Raw genomic sequence first — 24,440 nt, forward strand, 5'->3', positions numbered from 1 at the left:
GAAGAAAAATTAGTGTCCTTCAAAGATTTTTTAAGATTAGTCAAACAAAAAGAAATCAGGAGGAGCCAAATCAGGACTTTAAGATGAAAGCCTAATGATTTCTCATCCAAATTCTCACAAAACTGCCTTGTTTGATGAGAGGAATGAACAGAAGCATTGTCGTGGTGAAGAACAATTCTCCGGTGAAGATTTCCTGGGTGTTTTTCTGCTAAAGCTTTGGCTAACTTTCTCCAAACACTCTCATAAGAAGAAGATGTTATCACTCTTTGGAGCTCCAGAAAGTCAACAAACAAAATGCCTTGAGCATCTCAAAAACTGCTGCCATGATCTTTGCTCTTGATCAGTCCATTTTTGCTTTGACTGGATCACTTCCACCTCTTGGTAGCCATGGATTTGATTGTTCTTTATCATCATACTGGTAAAGCCATATTTAATGTCCTGTTACAATTCTTCAAAGAAATCCTTCAGGATCTTGATCCCACTTGTTTAAAATCTCCATTGAAAGCTCTGCTCTTGTCTGCAGGTGATCTGAGTCCAAGAATTTTGGCATCCATTGAGTTGAAAGTTGGCTCAACTTTTTCAGTCAGAGTTGTGTAAGCTGAACCAACTGAAATGTCTATGATACTGGCTATTGTTTGTGTTGTTAATCATTGGTCCTCTTCAGTTAGGGTGCAAACAAGATTAATTTTTTCCTCACAAATTGATGTGAATGGTCTGCTGCTGTTGGCTTCAACCTCAACATTGTCTTGTCCCTTCTTAAAATCAGTTATACATTTGTAAACTGCTGATTTCTTTGGGGCATTGTCCCTATAAACTTTTTTTGCAAAGCATCGAAGATTTCATCATTCTTCCACCCAAGCTTTACCATATATTTGGTGTTTGTTCCTGCTTCAATTTTTAGCAAAATTCATGTTGCTCTGATAGGGGCTCTTTCCAAACTGATACCTTATCCTTTGTAGTGCCTCAAACTAATGTTGTTCAGACAGGTTATAACAAATTAATATGAGTTTATTTTGGTGCAGAATTTTTTTTCAATCCAGTAATAGTTTTTTCATAATATGCATTTTCCATAAGCTTTTTGAAGACCCATTATATTAACTTTTTCAGAACAAGGAATTTCATTTCGGTAAATTAGTGCTACAGTTCACTAAAGAGTACCATGGTATCCTGGAAAAGATATTATCTCTTCCAAAATGCCATTCCTCTAGTCACTTGAACAATAAAAAAATCATTTTTATTTTAGACACTTTGATCCTTGGAAAAATAACTTAAAAAAGAACTGTTTTTCTCTATCCAAATAGTCTATCTGGAAGGAGATGTGATATTAGAACCGCCCTAGTGATGTGGCAGTATATTCCATTATCCTCATATGCACTTGACAACTGGCATGCTTGATTCTTTATTAGTAAATCAGCCTGCCAACCTTCTTTGCACGTGGAATGGTCTAAGGTAACCAAGAAGAAACTGACCCAAATAGGCAAGCTTTTAAAAAATAGGTGAATGAGTGGAGTGTGGTACACCATGGAAAGAAATGGAGTGATGGTTAATGTAAATTCTCGGCTGATTACCTCCCAGTTTTTGAAAGGGAGGCAAACAAACAAAAAGGGTAATCTGTGAAAGGGGAATCCTTCCTCATCCCCCTTCCCCAAAACCAAAAAACAGAAACTTCCACTTCAAATATGAGATCATGGCCTGGAGGTCTACTAGTAACAGTTACCATTTCATCATAGCATAGCAGTTCATGAGGCAAAAGGCTAGGGTTATCTGTGATATGACTTTACAAATGATGTAAAAACAACAACTCTATAGTTATGGCCAATTATTTTCTATACTCAAATCTATGGATGTTGTGCCCAAATAAACACAGTGGAGAAAACCTGGATCATTTCTACTAGAAACTCAGTAACCTCAAGGTAGGACAAAACAAACCCCATTCAATAAAATAAAATTTTACTTAAATGTTTTTCATGTTAGAGTCTGTCCCCTTTCCCTTCATATTAAGGTAAACTCTTCATTTGTAAAAGTAAACTGGTTTTGTTACTTTATTAATCTATCAACTTCATTTCCAAAAACTGTAATAAGATTGGAGTCATATTTCTCTCTTTTCTGAACTTGCGTCTGGGAGTTTTGTTTTTTTAGATATTAATATTATTCATTTGATTGAAACATATATCCAGAGTTAGTGGGAAATAGTAGCTTTCTTCCAGGTAAAATTGCTTACTAGCAGATCTTCTAATTGTTGGACATTTGTTCTGTCCTATTTGGAAATAAATTATGTTACTGCTTGACATGGGAAAAGTTATTTTCTAATAATTTTCTGTGACAGGAAGCACAGCATCAATCCAAGTAAGCACCCAACAGACTGATTCTATCTGCTAGGGAGCAGTTTTAAATTTTAACTCAATAAAAACATTTACCCCAGTACTTTTTTAGAGAAAGAATTCAGCAGCAGTGACAGTTAATATGCCACTTGTGGAGAGCTATGATGGCACAAGCAGGTGGACCAACTGAGGGGCACTTTCCAAGTAACAAAAACAATGATATTGTGAGAAGTGACAAAATAATATTGCAGTAGTTATAGTGACCACTACTATAGTGATCGTGGCCTGGGCTAATGTTCTAAATATCAATGCAAGGATCACACTAGAGTTTATAGGATTAGCATATTTTCCTTATACTAAGAACCAGTTGACAGGGCATGAGGAGTGGTGATGTTCAATTTTACTACTATTCCACTCCACAATGAGTTCCCTACTTATGCTTCTTTCTCCTATGTTAATTATCTATATTCCATGGCAGCATTTTTTTTTACCATCTATAATGAGAATGCTATAAGTATGGAATACCCCAACTCACACACACACTTGTGTACTCTTACACACGTGTGTTTGGATGGTATGTGTAAAGTGCTCATTTGCAGTTGGGTGAGCCCTCTGAAAGCAGCCATATCAGCCTTCCAAGTACAGAGAACTATTAAAAGCCAAGGAAAAGCCTATCAACTATCTATCTCTAACATGAGATTTTAAACCTTGACCATTTGGCAATTAATTCAAATGCCTTTTGTGTTTTTTCTTAAGGCATCCAAAGCAAGAGTCTCAAAGCCTGACAACATGATATGTAGAATGTAATGGACTCACACCTCTGTTTATTTTGCTTATCACTCTTGCTGGTGAGACACTTGAGCTCATTTTGAATGGTTATTAATGATGCTATATATTTGGGTAATGCTGATTTGACTTTCTAGAGAAAGGCCAACCTGTTTGCAAATGGACATCTCCCTCCACACCAACGTCAATGTACACTAAAGACAAATCTAAGTATATGTATATATGGCATATATACATATATATGTACACATAAAATGGATTGGGAAGTCCTTTGGTTTCAACAGGATTAAATATGTACTTCTCAAGTGCATAGGTTTCCTTTGATCAACCTGTTTAAAAAAACAAACATGAAAAGTGCCATGACAATTTTGACATTTCCTATGTCTTTTTCCTTATTTGGAGGACACCTTTACTCTCTTCTCCAGCTCTACTAAGCATTTTCTTTTTAAAAGTAGCTTGTTCTTTTGGCCTTCTATCTTAACATTCCATTGATTCATCCATTCCTTGAAAGAGCTCTAAGATCATGTCCAGAAACTTATCTTTAGTGGAGAACAAGGTTGCAAAGAACTTTTCCCTCATTTTAAATTCCCTCTTTCCCCCAAGCAACAGGCACCTTGATGTGTCATGAATAATGCACTCTTGATCTGACTTGCCTTGTTACCCCCGGCCAGCCCAAGCAGCTGAGGTCTGAGCTCTACTTACTCTGCATCATTGTGCAATACTGGAAAAGAAAAATAATCCGTTAGTCTACACCCCTCAGACTGTGGTGACATGATCAGGGTTCTCTTGGATTTCTATGCACTCAATTTCCTCTCTCTCCTTTCGTTTGGCACGTTTCTTTTTCTTGTGGTGCTTTTTGGAAGGGGGGAAAAAGGTTAGGAACACAGGTAAAATAACAAAACAGTGCAGAAGTGTGCAACCCCCAGTGAGCAGCAAGCATTTGAACAGTGTGAAGGTCAGGTTCGAAGGCACAAATAGTAGAGGGATCAACCCAATAAGAAAAGAAGTAATATTTTGCAAAATGGCTGTCCCATGTTCTTGCAGGGAGCTTTTTATACATTGCGTTCGGGTGTGCTCAGTTGCTAATACAAATGTGTAAAGCAATGGTGCACAGTGGTCAATGGCAAAATTTAAAGTGTAGATAAGGCACAAGATAGAAATGCAATCCATGTCGACGTTCCATAATGTCATCAAGCCGAGAACACCCAGCTCAATTGAGGTGACACTAAGAATTAGCCAGAAGTTTCCTAGAGGGTGGATCACTAGGAAAAAAGTCAGGATTAACACCAGGAGAATACCAAAGCCTGCAATCAGAACAGGCACTGTGACAGACAATCTGTAATGGTCCATGAACACAAAGGAGGGGTTGAACACGATGAATCGGATGCTCTTTGAGAGGGATAGGGGTCTCAACTTTTGCAACACTTCTACGATTTCCTTCTGCTTGTCTCTGCTAGTCCTGGCAATCAGATACAAGCGAGAAGCAATGATGTTGTTTTCATGCCCTGCCTTGGAGAAGATGATATCATTTCGAAAATGCTGGAATTCTGGCTTTTTAAAAAATGAGCTTTGTAGGACACTGATGAAGTCGCTCTTGTTATTGGCACTGATGTTGCTGACTTTCAGGAACTGGTAGTACTGCTCGACCCAGGACACTGCAGTGAATCCACTGCAGAGTCTCCGTAGGTCCTCCTGGACGCTGCTGTTCCAGTACTCGAGAGGCTCGTAGATGTAGAATCCTATCACGGGGCTATAGTTGCTGAAATATTTTTGCTGAACCATGGCATAAGAAATGCTTGGGGAATCACTGGCTAGTAGATTGATGATGTTGGCTTTATCACTGATCTGCAAGCATCCCATGAAGGAGAAGGAGGCGTAAATAAGATAGAGGATGACAACAAATGGCTTCACGTAGATGTTGGTAATCCATTCATTGTAGTGTTCACGGAGGAAATGCTGAATGAAGTGGTGCTGATAAGGATTTGTCTCATGATGAGATGTCTGTTGATGCCCGTCACTCATCACTGTCTGGAACCACACGGGCTTGCGGTCCAGGTATTCTGCAGAAGGGATCTTACAGCAAAAGATGCTGTGGTAGCGGTTTTGCTCTAGTTGGCCAGCGAAGACCAGACAGGAGCCAAAGAAGGAGAAAATGTAGAAGTAGTTCAACAGAATGGAGACACACATGTTCTGACAGAAGACCTTCACAGCTTCTATGTTCGTGAATGGGCTGGCGCCCATGCCAAAGGTGATGAAGTACAGAGAACTGGTCATGGTATAGGTGACCATCACATCAGAGTAGGCATCTGCTACCCTGTCTTTGAAGGGTAAATTCTCTTTGGTTCTCCGCCATCCAGACAGAAGCTCAAATACTCCTTTAGTTCCATGACCTAATGTTTTAAAAAAGAAGAGAAAGAATAACTGCTTTTATTTCCTCCTATGGTTCAAGTAAATTCCTTATAGATTATCTATGCTAAACAGTATTTTATACCCTGATCTTTAAACTGCTCTGATCCTGTCATCAGGGTCTCAAATTCTGAGTTACACATAGTATATATTTGTTCCCTGGTTTCCTTTAGCAAAGCGCAAATTTATTGGTCTTCTGAGAAAAATGAAACATTTATCGTCTATTAATCTGATAAGCTGTAGATATAATGTTACATTATTACATGATTTCCCCCCCATACACATATTGTCTTCCTAAATGGATCATAAATTGTCACGGTAGGGGCTGTTACTTGTGCGTCTTGAGAGGCCCCTCACCATCAACTCAAGCACTTGGTCAAATGTTTCATTGATTGATAGTCCCAAATCTGCATTTTAAGCTGATTTATTCGCAGATTTAGAAAATTATGAAATGATGTTAAACTCTTATAAATGGTTTTGAATTGTTTTTATAATGTTGATAATCTGCTTGGTGGCCAAATGGCTTAGAAACAAATTCATATAGAGTTGATAAATTAACATCGGATGAGAGCTAAAAAAATTCTGCCAGGTCACAAAAAATATAAGCTAAGACCTCCAGGGCGTGAATCAGAGCAAGCACTTCCTTTGGGATCCACACAGATCTTTTTTATCCACACGCAGTGGATGCTGACTAAACGCTTTTGAGTGCTTCATTCAAGTGGATGAAGAATGCTTCTTTTTACCCAATTTCTATGCACCTTTTGATAAGGGTAAACAGGCAAAAGGTTTATTCAACAAATGCTATCTGAATACCCACTATGTGCCAGACTTCATTAGCTACCGAGCTGTTGTTTTCAGAAATTTGACAGGTCTTGAAATACCATTGCTTCCTTACTAGCAAAAGAAGAATGAAGCTGGGAAGCATAGGTTTTATACCATATCTGCAATTTTCCTTTTTTTCTGCTTCTGTGAATTGGATCTGTCAATTATGATCCACCATATATCAATTGGTAACTTCTTGAGTGAGTGGAAATATTTATAGAGCACTCTTGCCCTTGTAGGCATAGTGACACTACTGAAGAATCTTTTTTTTTTTTTTTTTGTGAATGGATACACACTGTACTTGGGCTGTTCTCCAAGAAATCCATTAGGCAAAGATGTAGCTTAAAGGCACAAAATGACCTAGTTCATGAAAACCTGGAAAATGGACTTTGTGTGGAACCTAGTTATTGGAGTTATGTATTACAGACCCAGTTCACTTAGTGCTTTAACAAAGACATTAGAACAGCTGTGGTCTTACTACAATCACTCTGATTTTGTGCTGCTGATAAATTTTGCTAGTCACAATTCTTCTCCTTCCTTACTTTTATTTGAGACTGCAATGTACATAATTAAAAAGTTTATTCCCTAAACTACTTTTCAATTAGAGGCGGTTCATGTGACATAGTTCTGGACCATGCAATGTAGCTGGAAGTCATCCAATGATGTGTATTAGAAAATCAGAGGGTGCTTTGTCCTAAATAGTGTAATGAAGCCACCAATAAGAGCTCTTGCCTGCCTTCCTTTGGAATGCTCTTTTAAGAAAACCAAATCTCCATTTTACTAAGCCTCTGCAAGTAGAGCTGTTACATGTAGGTTAATCTATTCCTAACCAACAATGTTTTGTAGGTGAGTTAACATTTACCCAAACCTCTTTTATGTAGATCTAAGGATTCTTGCTTCATAGTTAATTCGATTATGGTATTTTCAGATTTAAATCTGTATGTTTCTAATCTTTGATTTTAAAGACACATTGACCGATCTTTGAGAGCTGTTATTAATATTAATTGTTACTGAAGGGAGCTAGGCATTGGAGTTCTTTTTACCTCAAGTATAAAGCCTGTTTATTCTTCAAAGGTCTCTGTTCTGGGTTTCCAGGCAGGAAAGATAAGTTTATTCTAACAAATAGAAAGGACTACAAAATCTACATTTAGGTACCAGGCAAGTGGTTTTTTTTGTCTTGCTTTGTTTGTTGTTGAGGCAGTGATCTACTTGCTTTTAATCATGAGCTCAAAATATGTGTATTGAATTAAGTTTAATGATCCTTAATAAGCAACATTGATTGTTCAGTACTATTTTCCGTAAGACTCCTTGACCAACCAGAATACTTGTTCTCTTATTCCCTTGACAAAAACATATTAGGATAATGAGTAAAGTAATTAAAATAAATCTTTAATTAGAGCACCTCTCTTCAGAAATGAGGACTCTTGCTATCTATGTAGTCATAAGATTACACAAGGCTACATGGGGCTACAGCTAAATTTGGATTGCCTTTACTAATGGTCATTTTTATGGAACATCATGTACATCATGTAGGTCAGATTTTTTCTTTATGTAGTACAAAGGTCTGTGTGTGTGGAAAGATGATGTTAACTATATTAAGTAATCACTTTAAGTGTGATAGAGATTGAAAACATGACTTCCAAACTTTGTTTTGTAGATGGCATGCTTTATCCCATTCATATGTTTAGGTATTTCACAGGGTTTTCCTACCGATATTCATTCATTTGATTCTCACCATAATCTGGTTGCTTCCTAGCAGTTGAAATTTATTACCTGCCTTAGCTGGGGTTGTCTTCTCATTACCCCATGAACATGCCAATGTTCAATAAGAAGTCTTATCTTATTAGTTTTGTTCATGTTATTTTCTCTGCCTTAAAATAACTTCCTCTCATTGCTGGTCAAATTAAAATTTTGTTTTAAGTGTCAGTTCAATTTTCATCTTTGTCATGAAGCCATCTCCGACAATTCCTGACATATTGATTTTTTCTGTTCCTTAAACTCCTATCGTGCTAGTTACTCATTTCTGTCCTTAACCATGTGCTATTTTACTTTGAAATTAAATGGTTTTCTTGGGGTACATTTTTTCTCTTGGTTAGTTGCATATTCTTCAAAGTCAAAAAGTGCATTTTATGTTACTCTTAAGCTCTGTAGAACATCTGGAAAAGTGATAGATGCTCAGAAGTTGCTCATTAAGCTCTTACTGAATTAAATCAAGTACAATTCTTGATTTTAGATTGGTCCAAAAATGTATCTTTTTATTACTTGTTCTAAAATTTATTATGCATTTTAATGAGACATAAAGGTAAACACGAAAGTCTCTTTCAACAACTATCAGTCCAGAAGATCATTTTCACTTGGTTAATTCTGAGACAGAGATCATAGCTTCTAATATAACTGCTTTAAAAATCAGGATATGTATAAATAGAAAAATGTATTTTCACTTGTGATCAAGCCATTGATGCTTCTTTAAAAATAAAGAAGTAGTGGCATGAGTTAAAGAGAGAACATGTCAGACTTATTTTTTGCTAGGAATTAGTTCTATTGTCAATTAATGAGAAAATATACTATGATATTGTGAAAATAGCTTGTTTAGTTTGAACTCTTGGTAATGAATACAAAATGCCATTATATATTAAAATGCTAGAAATGCATTAGGTTTTTACATTTAAAAATAAATGAATTCATTAATCTAAACTAACTGGCTATAATATTAATGAAGTTAATTGTAGGGAGGGATAAAAGCTTTATAAAACAGTTATTTGTTTAATCTGGTGTTTCTCAGCCTCACCACTATTGACACTTTGGCCTGCATAATTCTTTGTTATTGGGGACTATTATGTACATTGTAAGATGCTTGGCATTATTCCTGACCTCTACCCAATAGATGCCAGTAGCACATCCCATACCTATGACAACCGAATATGTCTCCAGACATTGCCAAATGCTGTCTGGGGGGCAAAATTTCCCCTGATTGAGAATTGTTTGTTTAGTCAAAAGAAAAAAAATAGTACACACACATACACACACTTGTTTAATCACCTTTTTCTGATTATAAAAACAGAACACATTTCCATTGAAGATTTGGGAAAGATAGAAAAATGGTGAAAAAAATTATTCCACAATACAGAAAACTTCCGTAAACAATTTTGAGTATTTATTCAAATAACTTATCTATTTATTTTTAAAGCTCACCTATCTGTCTGTCTGTCTGTCTGTCTGTTTACCTACCTACCTCCCTACCTCCCTACCTACCTATCTATCTATCATCTATCTATCTATCTATCTATCTATCTATCTATCTATCTATCTATCTATCTATCTATCTATCTATCTATCTATCTATCTATCTATCCATCCATCCATCCAGGTAGATAACCACTTAAATAGTTAACTCAAAAAACTGGGCTCCTACCAGGGAAAAATTAGGGTTTGGACTTGCTCACCACTCTGTCCAGTAGGCCAGTCAAGCATGGAGAGCCTGTTTTTTAACCTTGGCAGTGTTTTCTCTCTTGGTTTCTTATTTTTAACTTTGGTTCCCATTTGAAAGCTAGAACAATTTCTTCTAACCATCTGCTCACTTAAAAGAAGGCCCGACTTTCTCTTTAATTTTTTAAATAATGTCTTATTCCCTATTGTTCCACCTTTACTCTGAGAGTCCTATTGCAATTCAAATAATGTACCTGAAACCAAGACACTGGTGTCCACCTAAAAGATACTACAATTTCAGATGATAAAGCATGGATCAAACATAAGTGTGATGGGCCCCCTTGGATAATGACCTGCCCTGCATATGTTACTTCCTGGCACCCCAGTCTTGGCTGTTCTTTGTGTCTGTACTATTTTACCACCAAACTCCTTAACCTTCAGCTTGTTTTAGGAATAACTCCATTTAAGTTCCTGACTGGTTAGAGAGGCGCATATATAGTCCTCCCTTAGTATCCTTGGGGGATATCCCGTGGATACCAAAATCCGCGGATGCTCGTATTTCTGATATAAAATGGCATTTTATTTGCATGTAATCTATGCATAGTCTCCTGTAAGCTTTAAATCATCTCCAGATTACTTATAGTACCTAGTAAAATGTAAATGCTATATAAATAGTTGTTATGCTGTATTGCTTAGGAAATAATGACAAGAAAAAAGTCAGTACAGATGCAATATTTTTTCAGATATTTTTGATGTCCAGTTGGTCTAATCCACAGATATGGAATGCATGGATATGGAAGGCCGACTCTATATGTAAGCAGTAAACTGACATATAAGGAAGATTTGCATTCTTGCTAAGTAGGGATGCATGCTGTACTGTGAAAATAGAGCTCATTCTGAGCGATCAGGGAAATTTCCAAAAGCTTTTGGTAGGCAGAGAATGGTGCTAATGGCAGTCCAGACTGCTGAAATAATATGAATAAAGTCACAAGCACCAGTAAACTAAAAGGAGGTAGTTGTTTTTTTAATGTTTACAGTGGTGATTTTTTTTCCCCTCAGCAGGGGTTAGCTTGCTGGTACAGCAGGCTAAGCTATTGTCTGAAATATAAATTTTAATGTTCCAAAAGATGACTGTCAAACTTTCATCATGAGTTCTTTGTACTACATTAGTATATACTTGCAAATTGTATAAGAGTAGTATAATAAGTAGCTTACCTGGGACATTATTGGATGACTAATACTTCCTTTGGCAAAGTTTCATGAAGGAAAGTAAAGAGGACTCTTAGGAGTGAAAAAAAGTTAGGCAGAGGAGGAAGTAGGAGAAAAATGCAAGTAGGGAGATGAATAGAAATAATAAATTTTTGTGTGTATGTGAGTGTAATTTATTTTGTAATATTCCAGAAGTCTTAGGAATGTTGTTGGGGAGACCTCTTTCTAAGTGGAAGCAAGTGGAAGCATTGTACGATAACAGGAAAAAAGTAAAGGGCAGCTTGCTAACACACACTATTGATCAATTATTTCATAAGTTCTGCCATTTGAGACATAAGAAAAAAATAAAGGTCCTGTGGGTTTTTCTGGTTGTGATAGTGCAGGTCTGCCAGAGCAAATATTTAAATGTTTAAAATTAAAAAAAAATTAATTTGTTACCAAACAAAACTGATTTCAGTACTCAGTGAGATGGGCAATACTCAGAACTGGTTATATTTTCATTTGAACCTCAAGTAATTATTCTCCAACAAATAAAGGTGACTTCTAAAGTAAGATGGATATTCTTTGAGGACTGGTTCCAACCCACCTATAACATTTCTCTAAACTCTTACTCTTCCATTGCAAACTTCCACATTGTGATTGCACCTAACTTTGCTATAGGAAGACTCTTTGGTGACTAGGCTGGGTGTACAGAGCCTTTTTCAAAGCAATGTTGTTCTCCTATAAATCTAATGCAATGTTACAGTTGCTGTTTTAATCCCAAACTCAACCTCTTCAAAACCTACCATTTAAAAAAAAAAAGTTTTAACTTCTCAACTCACTCAATTGGTACTCCCTACTGGGTTTTTCTTTGATATATTGCACCTCTTGTGGGTTTCTAACTCTTTTTAATCAGCAGGATTAGAATTCTCTACATTTGCCTTGGGAAGACATATTGGTGGGTCTCCCTTTTCAGCAGAACATGAGAGCCTGTTACCTACATCAGAGACATAAAAAATAGAGGTTATAAAAATACTCCTCATGACCTACTCCAAAAAAAGTTTTCTACTTTCCCCTAGCAGTTATTTCTGCTTTGGTTAGCTACATTTTTACTAATTGTGTTTGTAGAAATCACCCCTGAGCACAGGTGGAAAAAAGCACTTTGACTTTTTATTGTGATTTTAAGCTATGTGACATTCTAATGCTAAGTAAATGAATGAATAATGAGTGAAAAAATAAAATCCCAGTCAACTGAGCCAGCTATGCAGCTGAAAAAAAATCTAGATAATGAATCAGCATCCTGAGTTATTGTCTACTTGTTTGGCATTCTATGGGATCACTTACCCATTGTTCCTTCCCTTTAGTTGGCTTATTCTTATTTAGCATGACCTCAGGCATAATCTCATCTCCAATTCCTTCCCCTTGCCCTCCTCATCCTCACCCCACAAGCTCAGAAGCCTCTCCTCTGTGTTCCAACACAAATCGTAACACTACTGCTCTCAACTGAAACTGTCCATTGGCTGGCTTGTCTTTCAGCTAGTCTAGAAACTACTCACAGTCTAGGGCAGTACTTATTTTTCATTTTTATATCTCAACTATTTGGCATATTGTAGGTGCTCAATAAATGTTTGAGAAACTGAATTGGCCATGATTTACATCTAGTTTTAAAGATATTTTGACACATTCTTCTTGTAATAATTGCTATTGCAATAATATTGGTTATTTAATAATAAATATAATTAATATAAACAGACTAATTTATATTAGTTATTTTATATATCTCCATATAGTTATTTTATATAATTATTTTATATGATTTATTATTTATACATTTTATAGATTAATAAATGTATAAAATATAACTTTGATAATAAATAGTATTATTATTTTTTCTTGCAATACAGCCCTATATTCAGCACTAGATTTTGTGAAATAAATATAATTTGTCTCTTTACTGAGAAGGAAACTTGCTGAGCGTCAGTCAATGATTCTGTGGCAGAAGTGGTGATTGAGATCAGTGATGTCCAATTGGGAATTTGGCATGTGATTCATTAATCTGGCTGGTTCAACATTATGAATGTCTAATAGGGAACAGAATATGAATAAAGGAATTTTTTCTAAGCTGCTATTCTTCAGGGTAGAAATGGATACATAAGGCACTTTTGCTACCTAAGAGATTATAAATTTTTTAGGTATTTTCTAATCCCCATGGTGTCTAACCTAGAGATGGTGATCAGTGTATATTTGTAGACTGGGTTCTTCTAATGATCTCTTATATAGAACAAACAGGTGATTATCAAGCCCCACAACATTGGGGCCAAGATTTTTTTTTTACCTCTTGCTGCTTATATAGCCTAAAGAGATATTGGACATGAAGTTATTCAACAGGAATTTTCCAAGCTGCTATTTCCAGAGGCATATTTGATGGTTTTTCTTAGATGATGTTGTGCAGTGAGGAAGTGTCTAGCTTCAATGTTGCCTTTAAGCAGGAAATGACTTCTCTTGAAATGTTCCCATCTCAGTAAAGAATGAGGTAGGGTAAAACACAGACAGTAGAGGGAGAGAGGTGGGGTATTACAAGGAAAAGAGGAAATCGGTATGAATCTGAAGAGACACTCATCCCTTGGCACTTAGCAGGAGGTTTTATTAGGTCCTTAATAAGAAAAAAATGGAACTAACAGATTCTCATTGTACAATTTTTAAAGCTGCTGTATATTTACATACCTTAATGTATGGGAAAAAGTCATATTGTCTCACTTAAGTTTGCATTCAGTCACTTCTGGCTATTTATTTTATAGTTCTGCATAAGTTAAAAATGTAGAAAACCCAACGTATGTATATATGTACATGTATATATACACACACACATACACATACATAGCTATATATACATAAATGTACATGTGTATATATGTATGTGTGTAGCATTCATATGGAGACAGAGAGAAGATAGCAAAAGAGATGGGAGATGGAAGTACTCTAAAATTTACAGACTATTGCAGTTGAGATTTTTATACTCAAAGTGTGCAAAACTAGGTAAGTAACACTGTTTGATAGTGTAGTTATTAGCACATCCTTCAGAGCAGACTGCTTGAATTTAAATACCAGACCTTCTACTTCCTAGTTCTCTGACCTTGGGCAGTTTTTTAATTTTCATTTTTTGAAACCTCGTCATATCTCAGTTTCCTCATCTGTAAAATGGGATCACAATGAGATGTACCTCATAGGATTGTTAGAGTTTGAGGTAAGTTAAGACATGTACTTAGCACACAGTAAGTACTATATTGAATGGAGAAGCACTGGGCTGGCAACTGCAGAATTTTTGCCACGAGAGTGTTCCAAATTACTGGTCTTGGAATGCCAGCTTCTGAACAGAGCTTGTTTGCTGATATCTTCACCACCACAGCTGAGTTGGCTTTTGGAGGGTTTCCACAGAGCTTCTTTGCAGCTTTCCTTGCTGTAGGGCCTCGATGCTGCCAAGGGCTGAAGCATCACTGCAGAGCCAGCACACACATTGTGGCTTGCTTTCTTGCTTTCTCCCTCTCCCTATTAAAAAAGCACTACCAGAGAACTTTTCATTTTCTTCTCGATACTTCTCCTGTCTTTCAAGTTTTGTAAAATGAATGTACATTATTTTTGAGAAAGCAAAAAACAGCTCCTGATAGCCATTTGCTCTTAAGTAGGCCTTGGTGCCAGGGGCTGGTCTGGTGCTTCCAGCTGGACTTAGTGTTGTTCTGTTGACCACAGAAAATCTTTCAAAACAGCATCAAACAAAGGCACTCTGTGACCAGGATGGACTGAGACAAAACAAGACCCCTCCATATTCATCACTGAGCACAAACAAAACACAATGTCCAAAACATAAAATGAATCAAACATCTCCTATTGAAAGTAGGAGGAGTGATCGCCACTTCTTTATCAGTCACGGTTTAGTCTTGTTCTGGTCTTCTCTCCTTCTAGGTAAAGAATTATTAAGATAACTGATCACAGAATTACCGTCTCTTCCTGACAGTAATCAGCCACAATCCCTTGAATCCTCTTGTAAATCATCTAATACTTTCAAGAATCATATAATAAGGGCCGGCCCAGTGGCTCACTCGGGTGAGTGCGGTGCTGGTAGCGCCGAGGCCCAGTTCGGATCCTATATAGGGATGGCCAGTGTGCTCACTGGCTGAGCTTGGTGCGGACGACACCAAGCCAAGGGTTGCGACCCCTTACCGGTCACAAAAAAGAAAAAAAAAAAATTCTGGTTTTGTTGTTGACTTTTTAAGTTGGTTTCTTTGGGTATAGGAGTTACAACTGGGTGAGAGTTAAGCTCAGGAGGATCTGAATATCCAAATGGCACCACTAGTAAAAGGATGCCTTCCTAATGGAAGTAATATTTTAGTGGGTTCTCACTGAAAAGAGAATGCCAACTGGGGATATGAGAAATGGGAAGATGTCCTGAGAGGAAGATAACATGGATATTAATAGAGGAGAAAGGAGAAGGAATCATGTGGAACTAAAAATTAATTGCTTTAGGCAGATAAGTGCTGAGAATGGAAGAATCAGGAGTGGGGCTGTGAATCTTACAGTCTTCAACAGGAATGGATTGGTAGTTTATATATTAAACACAAGCATATGCTTAAAAAAATAAAGACCTAGAATAAAAGATCATGTTAAAGAAGAAGATGATACAAGAACTTGTAGAAATAAAAATTAAGGTGATCTTAGCATTTACTGAGCTAAAGACATTTAAAGAACAAAGATTACTTAGAAAAGTAATTAATTCATTTAAAGTACATTTCTTGAGTGCCTCCCACTAAGGAGATATGGTAGAATGCCATCACCTTGAAGTTTAATAACTCCTATTTGTCCCATTTAAAAACCATATCACATCCCTATGTCTGAATTTAATAGTTCTTTAATTACAAGCTTTGGGGATCTTCGCTCCTATAAAGAGTAAAACGAATGATGATTTAGGATTTTTGTAACAGCAAGAGCTGGAGAATGCTTTTAAAATGTCTGATTCAATTATTTAGGATATATGTTTGAAATGGAAGGAATTTTACTTAGCAAATTTAAATTATGCACAGTTTTGATTTCCATTAAATATTACTGAAGAGAAAATCTTCAAGAGTTGTCGGGGGGGGTTGGTCAGGGAGAGGGGGAGTTGTAGATTAGTGGGTACAAAGCTATGCTATTTACCCTAAGTGAATCAGTGTAGAGTATATGCATGTATTAAAACAGCACATTGTACCCCACAAATATGTACAAGTAAATGTTAAATAAAAAATTTTTTTCAGAGTTGTAGCACAGATATTTGATAAAGCTATAATGCTTCAAGGGGCAAGTTTTTAGGGGCATCCCTGCATATTTTTCTGCCTTTCTTACGAATGAAGATGAAAACAGTCCATGGCTGAAATTCACTCTAAACAGAATAGCCTGAAGCGGGTAGAAACTCAATTAACCAGAAAGCTCAGGAATGGGTGCTGATTATTTGAATAGCTATTAAATTAATCAACCAGAACTTCCTTTTAGATTCAGCTTTTATTGGTTGATTTACTTTATTAGAGAAGATCTTTCTAAAATGCATTTGATCTGTATTCCTCTTCTGTATACAGTTCTTAAAAAAAAAAGAAAAAAAGAAAAGGTAGTATGTGTAGCAATGAAAAAGATGCACTGTGGAGTTAGGCATTTTGGTCCCAGTTCTGGCTCTGTTACTGTGTGTCAGGTGGGATGAATTAGTTTAACCTCTAAGTTCCTCAGTTTCCTAGTCTGGAAAATTTTAAAAGGTTGATGTGAAGATTAAATGAGATTGATAGTTGTAATGTGCTTAGAACAGTTCCTGGAACACAGAGAACTCAATGAATGTTAGCTGTTATTATTATTTATTGAACAATATGCTTTAAAGTCATTATTTTATCATGCATCAATAATCAGGAGGCAATATGGTGTATTGGTTAAGGTGTTGGGCTCTTTTGGTTTAAGTTTCGTTACTACTGACTATTATTAAAAGCATGATCTCGGGCAAATGAACTACCCCCTAGCTCGATTTGCCAACCTGTAAAATAGAGAGAATAACCATGTCTGCTTCGAAGGGTTGCTGTGTTAAAGGAAACACAGACATACGAATCCCTTAGAACAAATATCTGACACACAATTAGTGCACCCATACATGTTAAACTATTATTAATAGTATTACATAGTTGTAGAAGTGTGGGAATTTAGGTGAAAATGTACCAGGCCTAGAGCAGAGATTAAAAGTTTTCTTCTCTGATTATTTTGAAATTTTCTCTTCTGTCCTTAGAAGTTAATTTTGTGAAAATGCTGATAATAAAGGGTTTTAGTTAACTGGATTCAACTACTTTAGGCATTCCTTACATGTGAGTTCTTATTCAGAATAAGCAAATAGAGTTGCTCTCATTTAGCAGGAGAGAAGCTGAAAAGGACCTTTCCAGTCTGCAATGCATTCTGAGACTCACAGAGCAAACCAGCCACTCCTGCGAGGAGAACACAGCTGAGCTGCTAGGCAGCCTGTTGAGTTCTATCAGCCTGTGGGGCAAAGAGACCTCTGCCAGTGGGTCCTCTCACAAGTGACAGAAGTGGTGTCACTTGAGTGTATACCTGATGAATACAGACTTCCTTTTCAGTTCAAAAGACCCTCTTCTCACCATAGTTTCCTGCAATATGTCCTCTTTTATCAGTCCACAACTTAGCTTGGCCTTTTTGCAACATAAATGTATAAAATGAAGTATGTCAGAAATGTTGGATGTTAACTCCCAAAGGCAGGGGATTGAGGACGGGGGTGGGACAGAAAGCTGCATGGCAGAGGGTCCCCAGCACAGGCACTAGTATTCATGCCCAGGTGCAAACTCCAGCTGCATTACTTCCTAACCAGATAACCTTCAAGAGGAAACCTCTCCATGTCAGTGTCCTCGTGTGTAGCACAGAAGGCAAACCCCTACCTCACAGCGTTGCAGAGAACAATAATTGAGATAATCCATGTAAAGGGTTTACCACAGCCCTTGGCACATTTTAAATACTCAGTAAATATTAGCCATCACTTTTTATTTATGGGTTAACATTAATTTGGGGTCTTAGCTATATGCCTACAATGTGTTAAAATACACCTCTGAGATTCATTCTTGAAGTTATCAATAGAAATGGCAGTTAATCACAATCACATGTCAGGACACTTAGTGTCCTCTTGTGATAAATCTTATTCCTTCTTTCCATCTTGATAATCCTCTTGGACTTCATCCTGCCCATTTCCACCAGGCAAAGATTCATCAAGAAACCATAATAAGAAGCAGTCAAATGAAAACCCTCCCAGACAGCTATGACCATAGAACAGCTAACCAGACTCTAGGAAGGGATGAGTTTGGTCATGTGACCATCAGGAAGTTTAGGCAAATGATCTGAAGGTTTCTAATCCTTAGAAATATGTAGAAACTCTAGGGTTTTTTTTTAGCAATTACAAAACAAAACAGGTCTATATTGTTTCTTTTCAGACATTTTCACCTATAATTAACTGACAACAACCCAGGGCCCAGAAATGTTAAATAATGAGCTGATAAAAGCGTGTCAGCAGCTTGTAAAATTTATCTCTTCAACACTTTCTGAGATTTCTCAAGAGGTAGACTGTATTAAAACACTGGCATAGGAATCTTCAATAAAATAACCCGCTTCTCAAAGAAATCAGCTAATCAGCAGGTATTGATTAAGCACCTACCACATGCAAATCATGGTGCTACATGACCACACACTCAACTTTTCCCCTGATATGTGTACACTCCTTCTACACACCTGAGTGCAACTGCTGCCCAGATACATTCTGAAATTTGGAAAGTTCTTTCATATTGAAATTAGTCAGCTTGAAATTTCCAAAAGTTGCTCCCAATTGTATCCTTATATGACAATTATTCTGATATATACCCATATTCCAAATATTGGAGATAGTAGCATGGTACCTTTCCTTCTTTTCGAGGCCAATCATCTCATTGCTTTTACTCATGACATTTGCATAGAATTCCATCTAAAGACCTATTTGGCAGCAAAAGTGCCTTGAAACCAAAGATCATCTCTTTAATTTTGTTTGCCCCTCAGTACCTAGTAGTGTCATGGGTGTACCAAAAGAATATTTTTTGAGTCTAGTGCTGATAAAATGTTTTGTAGATAAACTTGTTAAGTTCGAATGCAGATTGAGGCACTACAGGGAGTAGCAGATGACTACCCTTGTGATCATCTCTTAACTACAGTTAGGAAACACAGCAGAAGAACTGGTATTCACATTTACTGAATTGTTAACACTCCTTCTGTCTTCTACTGTACTATAGTGGGTGGCGATACTCTCTTCTAATTGGATGGCCGGGGTGATTCCTGTGACAGATGTGGTCAAGCCACTATTGCATAAAGCCTGTACTCATCAACTGTGGAGGTCCTCAGGGGAAAGACTTGTTTCTCTCTCATGAGGCAGAGTATCCTAGAAATACTTGGATAGGCTTGCAAAGTCTGAGAATGAGCTAATACATGTAAAAAATAAAAGACACAAACTTCCTGTAGTGGCTCCTCATTCTCTATGCAGCAGGTTCAGCCTGATTTGTCAGCTGTGTTGCCTGCCACTTGAGAACAATGCTAGGAAACAAGGTTACTACAGGAAATCTACAAGTGGAAATTATTTCAGTATTCAATTTAAGGAATTAATCTTCCATGAAGATATAAATACTCCTGGGAAGACCTGCCTTGTAAGCATAGCAGTACTTTATTCCTTTGGGTGAATAAATTTTTAATATCTTTTACTAAGAATGTGTGTTGACAAAGTAGGCTGGGTACAAAGGAAGGACCCACTGTGTGAGGAGATGTGCACAAAGGAATCTTGGGAATAGCACTGCATCTGAATCTCATGAACTAATTGTGAGGCAGACATTTACTTTTTCCCCTTATTTAATGGACAAGTAAATGGAGACTCAGAAGAATGAGGACATGCAGAGTTTATAGAATTCTTTTGGTAGCCCGGACCAGAACCCAAATCCTCAGCCTCTTACCCCACTGTGGGTAGACTGATCGCCTTAAGGGCAGTGACTGTGTCTTTTAAGATTCTTGTATCACCATTTCCTATGTGTCACTAAGTAAATATCTGTTGTAAAATTGGGTAATGAATGTGTGCTCTGAGTTTCTAAGCTTTGTGATGCTCTAGTATGTTGAGGTGGGGATATGTGTTCCCTACTTCTTAGGGGTCCATAAATAGGGGATCTCCTCTCTGCTGTCACTTGGGCAGTGCTAGAGGGTGCTCATATCCTCTCCTTTTACTCTTTAACCATTCTTCCTGATCTGATGGTGAGAGCCTGAAAAGACTTGTAGTAATTTATCAATGGGGTGGCTACTACTCCTCTAAAATGATAAATAAGCTGAACCCCATTTCTCTCTTCTGCACTACTTGTATAACAGATGATTGAAGAAGGGCCAAGGCTTGCCCTCAGTTTTCTCAGCCCTTGCGGGAATCACCCTTGGCCCTATTTCATTAAAGGGAGGCCAGTAACCCATCTTTTAACATTGATCTGTCACACTCTCTTCTGACAGATAGCAACTGGGTTTGTGAGGCAAACCACAGTCTTCCATGTAGTTGGCTGCTAAGTAAATCTTGGGGAGAGGGGATGCCTTGAAGACCAACGTTCCCTACAGGAGGGGGAGAAATATAGATTTGGGATTTGTTAGGTGGAAATCTCTACATTGTTCTTTGGTTCCAAATGATGTCTCCATTTCACCTTTATCAGGGACTTTGGGAAATGCTTCCATTTACAAGGATGCAATTTGATTCTCATTTAGCTTTTTGGGTATATTCCTCACTGCATAGAGACCGGGAAGGAGAGTTGGTAGACTGAGATTACTGATTTCTATACAATATCCATGGGATGGTCAGTGAGAGAGCACATCTCTAACTTAATAGTCTGGAACTAGAAATAGAGTTGGCATGCCATAAATATATTACATTGAATCTGTAGTTTCTTATTGTTTGTCATCTCATCCTTCCAAAATATCATTTTTAAAAAATTTATTTATTAATAGTATTTTTTAAACATTCTAAGATACTGCTGTGGAGCAGTTGATGGGGAGAGGGAGAGGGAAATAGGGTGGGAGAAGGAAGGAGGGCATGGTCAAGTCCCATGGCATCCCCCTCCTTCTGGCAGGGGAGACTAGGGGGCTTCAAGTGACACCCAGGTTGTTGCTGGGCTGGACACAGATGTCACAGGGGTGTGACTGAAGCCCTCGGTCCCCTACTGCTGCAGGTAGGGAGCCCAGGGTGTTTCCTGTGGCAGCTCATTGATCATCGCTGGGATGCTTGCAGATGTTGGGGGGGGGTGGCTGAGTTCCACGGCCCTCCCCCCTCCCCTGCTTGGGAGCCCAGGGGCTTCTGGTCCTTCTAGGTTTTATAGGTGTTCTTTGGAGGTGTTAGACCTTTACTGGTTAATATCAGAGCTTTGGTCTGTGGGTATTTTGTTTTTTTTCTTTCACTTCTGTGTTGGATTATTTGCTACCCTGACCACTTAAACTCTGCACTGGAACTAATTTGTTGTCCTTTACTTACTTCTAAAGTGGAGGAACTTCCTGTGGGGACCAGCATGTGAGAGCTGTCGTTGAGCTAAATTGCTGCTTTGCTGCTGATTCTCTGGGGAAGGCTTTTTGTGCAGCTAAGGTGTTAATTGTTGATCTTGAAGCACTTCCAGGTCTTATGAGATCTGGCACACCTGGCTCGTGTGAAAACTCTGGTCTGGGCCTGAGTCTTTTCAGCAAAGTACAGCCCATGCAGTTCTGTATTCCTGACCAGTCTCCACTGGTGGACCTATGCTGATTGGAGGGCAGATCAGCTGTCCATGCTGTGCCCCAATGTTCCCCTGGTGGCTCATCTCCCTCACTACCTGCACTCCAAACACTTCCCATGGGATGGGTCTTGCACCACCAGTCCCTTGAGAGAACTCACCAGCCTCTGAGTGGCTCCTTTTTTCAGTTGTCTGTGGCCCCTTGCTCCTATATGGGTCCATGGTAACCCTGTTAGTGGTCTTGCTGGCCTGGGGGTCACCAAGGCCCTCTTCTTCCCTCCAACCTCCAAGTAACTTCATAGGAACAGCACAGCTGTGACTTTTGCCAGCTATTGCTCCATTTGCTCACCAGCTCCAGCCTGGAAGCAGCCAGGCCTCGAAATGGTGGGAGTGGTCCTTTCTTTCTCTCATTGTGGCTTTTCCGGGCTTCATGCACTCTGTAGGTCTCTCCTCCTCTTCCCCCGAGCTCTAGCAGCCCTAGGTTGGCTGTCGTTGCTTTTTAGTAGTTGGAAATTGGTTGATTTGTGGGAAAGAATGATGCTGGCGACCGCCTATTCTGCCATCTTGATCGGAAGCCCTTCATTTTATATTTTTAAACTGCATTTTAAACTACCACTACCTTGTATCTAAAATTTTAGGTAACTTCTGGAGACTTTTTGTCTAACATTATTTTTTTCTAATACTAATTTTTAAATGTCTGCTTAACGAGTACCACTTCCATTTTCCATAGAGGCTGCACCATTTTGCAGTCCCACTAACAACGTATGAGAGTTACTTTTTCTCTGCAACCTCACCAGCATTTATCATTCACAGTCTTTTGGATATTAGCCATCCTAACTGGGGTGAGATGGTATCTCAGTGTGGTTTGATTTGCCGAGTGATGTTGAGCATTTTTTCATGGGTCTGTTGGCCATTTGTATATCTTCCTTTGAGAAATGCTTATTTAGTTCTATTGCCCATTTTTTAATTGGGTTGCTTGTTTTTTTCTTGTAAAGTTGTTTCAGTTCCTTGTATATTCTGGATATTAATCCTTTGTCAGATGTATATTTTGCAAATATTTTCTCCCACTCTGTTGGTTGTCTTTTAACTCCATTAATTGTTTCTTTTGCTGTGCAGAAGCTTTTCAGTTTGATATAATCCCATTTGTTTATTTTTCCTTTGGTTGCCCATGCTTTTGGGGTCGTATTCATGAAGTCTGTGTCCAGTCCTACTTCCTGAAGTGTTTCTCTTATGTTTTCTTTAAGAAGTTTTATTGTTTCAGGGTGTATATTTAATCTTTAATCCATTTTGAGTTGATTTTAGTATATGGTGAGAGGTATGGGTCTAGTTTCATTCTCCTGCATATTGATATCCAGTTATCCCAGCAATTGCAGATAGATCTACCATATGACCCAGCTATCCCACTGCTAGCAATATACCCAGAGGAATGGAAATCATCAAGTTGAAGATATACCTGTTCTCCAATGTTCATTGCAGCACTATTTACAATAGCTAAGAGTTGGAACCAGCCCAAATGTCCATCATCAGATGAGTGGTATGGAAACTGTGGCATATCTACACAATGGAATACTACTCTGCTATAAAAAAGAATGAAATACTACCATTTGCAACAACATGGATGGACCTAGAGAGAATTATATTAAGTGAAACAAGTCAGGCACAGAAAGAGAAATACCACATGTTCTCACTTATTTGTGGGAGCTAATAAATAAATAAATAAATAAACAAACACACAAACAACCTGGGGGGGGGGAGGGAAGAAGACACAACAATTACAATTCCTTGAAGTTGATACAACAAGCGAACAGAAAGGAGATTGCTGGGAGGGAGGGGGTAGAGGGAGGAGGGAGGGAGGTTTTGTAATGGGCCACAATAATCAACCACATTGTATATTGACAAAATAAAATAAAATTAAAAAAATAAATAAATAAAAAAATAAAGGGGACCACTTCCATTATTCAACCTCATCTGTGCTTCTTAATTATTTCCCATACACAGTAATTAGGCAAATCTGTGAAACATATGTTGTGTCTAGGAAATTTCCTCATTGAGCAAGAGTGGAAGCATGGGGCCATAAAAAGAAAGTCTCATCAGTAATGCTGGAGTTTCAGAGTCAGTTTGGTGTTTATGTGCTACCACTCACATTTCTTTTCAAGGGTTCTTGTAAGTACAGTAAACACAAAGACCTGAGCTAATAAGCAATGAATTTATCAGCCTGAATGTAGTAAAACTAGATGGGAGGATACTGGAGCCTTCTACTTTCCAACCTGATGTTGATATCCTTTCAGTTAAAGTCAGTCACTTCTGAAAAACATGTATCCTATGCAAGAGGAGTGAGGTCATACTTCTGTGGGGAAATAAATAGGGGCAAGAACAAGGAAAAAAGGGAAAGAAAGAAAAACAGAGAGAGGAGAAAAGAAGCAAGCTTGCTTTTTAGGTCCCTACTGGTCTTGGGGCCATTAGATGTTGCATTCTCCTTCCTTCTCCAATCAGAGAGGTCACTTACTCCTTGTGGAAGAATCCAGTGATGGGCTTGCATGAATAAATGAAAGCTTTTTCTTTTACATTATTCCTTCAGGGAGAAGTCTAAACAAATCCATAAGTGGAAAAGTATCTGCTCCTACAAAGGCCAAGAGATAAAATACTGAAGTAGAACATCAAAGTAGATACAGGTCTACGAGGAACTCTTCTC

General features: G+C 37.9%; 1 protein-coding gene across 1 annotated transcript in view; it reads right to left on the minus strand.

Annotated features, from left to right (window-relative positions):
- Positions 1–3,863: 3,863 nt before the first annotated feature.
- Positions 3,864–24,440, minus strand: part of PTCHD4 (patched domain containing 4) — a 218,435-nt gene continuing 197,858 nt past the window's right edge. Inside the window, exon 3 of the mRNA XM_063098452.1 lies at positions 3,864–5,497. Coding sequence (XP_062954522.1) covers positions 3,864–5,497 — 1,634 coding nt within the window. The remainder of the gene's footprint in view (positions 5,498–24,440) is intronic.

This window comes from Cynocephalus volans, chromosome 5, assembly GCF_027409185.1.
Source record: "Cynocephalus volans isolate mCynVol1 chromosome 5, mCynVol1.pri, whole genome shotgun sequence".
NCBI lineage: Eukaryota > Metazoa > Chordata > Mammalia > Dermoptera > Cynocephalidae > Cynocephalus > Cynocephalus volans.